Source organism: Aedes aegypti, unplaced genomic scaffold, assembly GCF_002204515.2.
Source record: "Aedes aegypti strain LVP_AGWG unplaced genomic scaffold, AaegL5.0 Primary Assembly AGWG_AaegL5_hic_scaff_849_PBJ_arrow, whole genome shotgun sequence".
In the NCBI taxonomy this organism is placed as follows: Eukaryota; Metazoa; Arthropoda; class Insecta; order Diptera; family Culicidae; genus Aedes; species Aedes aegypti.
This window is the reverse complement of record NW_018736546.1, coordinates 2,885-8,461: the sequence shown is the minus strand read 5'-3', so window position 1 is coordinate 8,461 and position 5,577 is coordinate 2,885. Positions and strand designations below refer to the sequence as shown.

The 5,577-nt window shown below is 43.3% G+C and overlaps 1 protein-coding gene across 1 annotated transcript; it reads right to left on the bottom strand.

The window, feature by feature from the left end:
* Positions 1–1,942: 1,942 nt before the first annotated feature.
* On the bottom strand, positions 1,943–3,295 carry LOC110681423 (37 kDa salivary gland allergen Aed a 2-like). The gene is given in 6 exon segments (XM_021857167.1): positions 1,943–2,230; positions 2,232–2,312; positions 2,368–2,562; positions 2,625–2,843; positions 2,904–3,119; positions 3,179–3,295. Coding segments are annotated over 6 exon segments (966 nt in total). The 5' UTR covers positions 3,224–3,295; the 3' UTR covers positions 1,943–2,020.
* Between the last annotated feature and the right edge of the window lie 2,282 nt (positions 3,296–5,577).

Genomic DNA, 5,577 nt, shown 5'->3' with positions numbered 1-5,577 from the left:
TCGACACGTAGTAATTCGACCTTATTCCACGTAGATTAAGTGAATTTTGAATATCAATGAATGCATGAATGATATCAATTGGAAACTTCAAGCTTTACTGACGCATTAATGTAATGTAGTGTCTGCATCTTAACGCCTTGTATCAATTGAAAATACCAAGCTGTATCAAGGCCCTGGAATAATTTGATCCTATCATACACGTAGATCAGCTAAGCATGCTAGTTAAAGCGCCTTTGAGCTATATCAACGCTCCCCTCAAAAAAGGACGACGAAAAAGCTTAAATTTTACGACAACAGCGCTGTTTATAAGCCTACTAAATTCTTAAAAAAGATCCCTCGAAAAATCTGAATGAATTGAAAGGCAGCTATTTAAAAATGTTTTGTCGGGGGTCGGGGACGTAAAAGTTTATTTTTGAAGAAGCCTGCTGATAAATTCCGAATGGGTTTTATTAGCTTAGCTTAGCTTAGCTTAGACTGACTGCACATATCAATGGTTGCTATTCCGTGATTGACCGAAGTCAGTGAAAATGCACAAAGAATCAACTAGAAGTTCGGCTGGGATTGGCCATAATCTTCTTCAGTGTGCATAATTCAGTGCCTCTATTTATGCATGGTCAATAACGGCACCGGCCACGTCCTTACAGTCAGGTGGGATTGGGGGAAAGACTGTTAGTGTGTAACCTTTGCTATTTGGAGACCGTGTTTGCCTCTGCATCTCCACAAAGGTTACTGGGAGGGATGTTTGTTAATGGGAAGGATCGTTGGGTCACATGATTCACTTTGATAAGCGATTAGACCATGATAAATAATTATTTGTGAGATATATGTAAATATAATATTTTCATTTGATATGAACAATATCTATGTAGAGAAAAAATATGCCGACATTTGAGGTGACAAACCTTCAAAGTTTGTTGAAAAAAGAGAACCTTTTGGAAGTCTACACTTGAAGTGTCGAACCATTCAAAGTTTTTTTTTTAATTACAAAAATAAAGGTAAAAAGAAGAAGTTTTTAATAAAAAAAAATTTAGGCAGAAATAATTTGAGAATCAGAGTTTATGTCGACACTTACAGTGACGAACCATTCATATTTTTTTGAAAATCATATTTACGTCTCACCTTATTAACGATTAAAGGTGCAGTCATACATATTTTATAGATTAGAAACAATAGCATGAAACGAGCTCACCAATTGATCCGTCATCCTTGAGCAGCAACAATCCTCTTTCAGCGTCACTCGTTTGCTTAGCTATATAAAAGCACTCAGAGAAAATAGACCCGTGAGGGAAAACAACTGACGACTGCTGGGGCTTTCTTGACGCACTCCCCAGGAGCAAGCGTCAATGTCGGAAGATCAAAAAGAACTAATCGAAAGCGGCACTTTTTCACTTTACTCGATCGACGCAGCACTTTTTCTCTTTCTCGATCGACGCGCGACATGTTTGATCCTGCCCTCATCGCCGGCTCCCGCAGGAACAAGCGTCAAGGTCGGAAGATCAAACACAACTCGATAAATTCCGAATGGTTTTTATTTTTCAAAAACTTTCATTCTCGAAAAACTCATGAAATACCGTTATTATTAGTAATCTGGACACTCGACTTTTTATATTTACCATTAAAAAGTTTTCATTTCAGAGGATCGTTTTAATAACATTTTTATTTTCCGATATCTATGAAAATTTGTATTGTTTCATTGCCTTAGACGTCTCTTTAATGGTTTGAAGATTCCAATTGATGATTTAATTTTTCGAATCATATATATTATCTGGAATGTGATCCAAAATATGTGAAGTATAAGGCACAAGCGAAAAAGAGTATTCAATTCAAAAATAACTTTAATTTTTCCTATTAACGGGTTTTCGGCTTCCCAAATTAAAATAATTTAAAGTTAACTACAACACTTACCAAATAAACAATATAAGTTAAAACCAATTTCCTCTGCATAATTATCATTATTTCTTTATTTAATTTTCTACTTCGATGAGACCATTAAATTGGAAGACATTTTCAATACACTATTCTATTGTGGGCACTGCTTACCATCGATTTCCATAACTTGGGACTGTACGGCCGGTTTGCTGTAAACTTGCTTCTTAGGCAAATTGAAGGCATAAATCTGTGACCGTACCTCACGATAGTCAAAAGCCTCCTTGAAATCATCCTTAACCGAAGACTCGACCAAACATTTGTAATAGTGCCATGATTTCTCTCCTGCGTTGCTTGGTTCTTTTAGACTTGCAGTCATTCAAAACCTTTTCAAGTGCCTTCGTGTCTTTATTCACTTGCATAAAATCTCGCTTCACCTCTTCAGCCTGAAAGGGAATGTTGATAAGTATGAAGTTAACAAGAATTCCATCATTTTCTTACATCCAGTTCATTATTCTTCGTTATGTAGCGAATACCCTTCATCACGCAATCAGTGTGCTCCTTGAACAGCGCATCATCTAAGACAGTGTATTGCCTTATCTTACAAAGTTGCTGGCGCTTATCTGATCCAGCTGGGTAGTACTTGTTCTCACAAAACTCGAAGTAGGATTGCTTCTTCTGGCGAATGTCTTTTCCCTGAAGCAATTAATATGTTCATACGCACAATTGTTTCAATCGAATTACACGGAAACACTTACCAACTTCTCATAGAGGCCCTTGGTCAACTCCTTGTTTCCATGGAACAAGTTCTTGCTGGTGTCCTTATGCGCCTTATGAACAGGATCGTACGCTTTGAAAACAGCGGCACAGTCGTTATTTGTGGAAGGCAACTGTTGAACTGCGTTAGCATATGCTTCAACTTTGCTCTTTTCCCCCAAGGACGGATAAGCCTTAAATTGCTCCTGGATCACCGAGGCCTACAACAATTGAAGCGATGAAATTATCCAATTCCACCCGGATATCAACCACCAACTTACATCGAACTTTTGGGCTACCGGATCGTACAGACCTGTTCTTACCAGGACGCATTTGCCGAAACACTGAGTTGCGGGGCTGTCTACCGGTTCGTTAATCCATTCTTTCCATTTCGCTAACATTGGAAGTCGATTCGGTCCATCTTCCAAATTGTCTTCCATGCAGCGCGTAAAGGTGAACAGCATCTCCTCCGGATCAAATGGTCCCGTTGAGGCAACCTTAAATGGTAGAATGTTTCTGAAGAAACGAAGTGTTGAACGCACTTGGAACACCTTACCACGGAAAAGGTTGTAACTATTGCGAGTAATAGAGGCAGCTTCATTCTAGTGTTGTTCGTACAATCGGGATGAAGGTTAGACAGGCCTTATGCATTTTATATACAAAATGAATGTGATTTAGCAGACAGCTGATAACAGATAATAGATTTACACAAATATAAACAACCAGCAGAATGAGAAGACAGAAATGTGCAAAGCTGATCAAATCGTTCATATATACATGAATGTTTGCACACGTGAACAGTACTAACAAATGTTCAATATTATAAAGTACTATGGTGGATTTCAATTCATCTCTGAAGAGATCAATTACACTGCGCAACAAAAATGATATATTTGCGTGTCTCAAGGATCAAATTATGTGTTTCTAGTAGATTTACTTACTTACTTACTTATTTGGCTTTACATCAATTATCTTGATAAAGCCTCGCCAACAATATTTCGCCAATTCCCTCGGTTCATGGCCGCTTCTCTCCATCCTCGACTGTGACCCACGCTCTCCAGGTCCTGGTGTACCTGATCAATCCACCTAGCTCGCTGCGCCCCACGCCTTCTTGTTCCGACCGGATTCGTGGCGAACACCATCTTTACAGGGTTGTTGTCCGGCATTCTTGCAACATGCCCTGCCCAGCGTATCCTTCCAGCTTTAGCTACCTTCACGATACTGGGTTCGCCGTAGAGTTGAGCGAGCTCGTGGTTCATCCTTCGCCGCCACACGCCGTTCTCCTGCACGCCGCCGAAGATCGTCCTTAGCACTCGGCGTTCGAAAACCCCAAGAGCTTGCAAGTCCTCCTCGAGCATAGTCCACGCCTCATGCCCATAGAGGACTACCGGTCTTATGAGCGTTTTGTACATCGTGCATTTGGTGCGGGGGTGAATCTTTCTTGACCGCAGTTTCTTCTGGAGCCCATAGTAGGCACGACTTCCGCTGATGATGCGCCTTCGTATTTCCCGACTAACATTGTTGTCAGCCGTCAACAAGGATCCGAGGTAGACGAACTCGTCCACCACCTCGAAGGTATCCCCGTCTATCGTAACACTGCTTCCTAGGCGGGTCCTGTCGCGCTCAGTTCCGCCAACCAGCATGTACTTTGTTTTCGACGCATTCACCATTAGCCCGACTCTTGTTGCTTCGCGTTTCAGGCGGGTGAACAAATCTGCCACCGTTTCAAATTTTCTCCCAATAATATCCATGTCGTCCGCGAAGCAAACAAATTGTCCGGATCTCGTGAAAATCGTGCCTCGACTGTTAAGTCCGGCTCTCCGCATGACACCTTCAAGCGCAATACTGAACAACAGGCACGAAAGTCCATCGCCCTGTCGTAGTCCCCGCCGAGACTCGAACGAACTGGAGTGTTCGCCCGAGATCTTCACGCAGTTTTGCACACCGTCCATCGTTGCTCTGATCAATCTTGTGAGCTTCCCGGGAAAGCTGTTCTCGTCCATGATTTTCCATAGCTCTATGCGGTCGATACTATCGTATGCCGCCTTGAAATCGATGAACAAATGGTGCGTAGGGACCTGGTACTCACGGCATTTCTGGAGGATTTGCCGCACGGAAAAGATCTGGTCCGTTGTCGAGCGGCCGTCGATGAAACCTGCTTGATAACTTCCCACGAACTCGTTTGCTATAGGTGATAGACGACGGAAGAGAATCTGGGATAGCACTTTATAGGCGGCGTTTAGGATGGTGATTGCACGATAATTTTCACACTCCAGTTTGTCGCCCTTTTTGTAGATAGGGCATATAACGCCTTGCTTCCACTCCTCCGGTAGCTGTTCCGTTTCCCAGATTCTGACTATCAACCGATGCAGACAAGCGGCCAACCTGTCCGGGCCCATCTTGATGAGTTCGGCTCCGATACCATCCTTGCCAGCGGCTTTGTTGTTCTTGAGCTGTTGAATGGCATCCTTAACTTCCCCCATCGTGGGAGCTGGTTGATTTCCGCTATCCGCTGTGCTGACGTAGCCATCGCCTTCGCTGTCCTGACCTTCTGTGCCTGTGTTCTCTGCGCCATTCAGGTGTTCATCGTAGTGCTGCTTCCACCTTTCGATCACCTCGCGTCCGTCCGTCAAGATGCTCCCATCCTTATCCCGGCACATCTCAGCTCGCGGCACGAAGCCTTTGCGGGATGTGTTGAGCTTCTGATAGAACTTCCGCGTTTCTTGAGAACGGTACAGCAACTCCATCTCTTGGCATTCCACCTCTTCCAGGCGGCGCTTTTTGTCCCGGAATAGGCGGGTTTGCTGTTTCCGCTTCAGTCTGTATCGTTCCACGTTTTGCCGCGTACCATGCTGCAGCATTGCAGCCCGCGCTGCATTCTTCTCCTCTAAAACCTCTTGGCACTCCTCGTCGAACCAATCGTTTCTTGAGCTCCGTTCCACATATCCGACAACG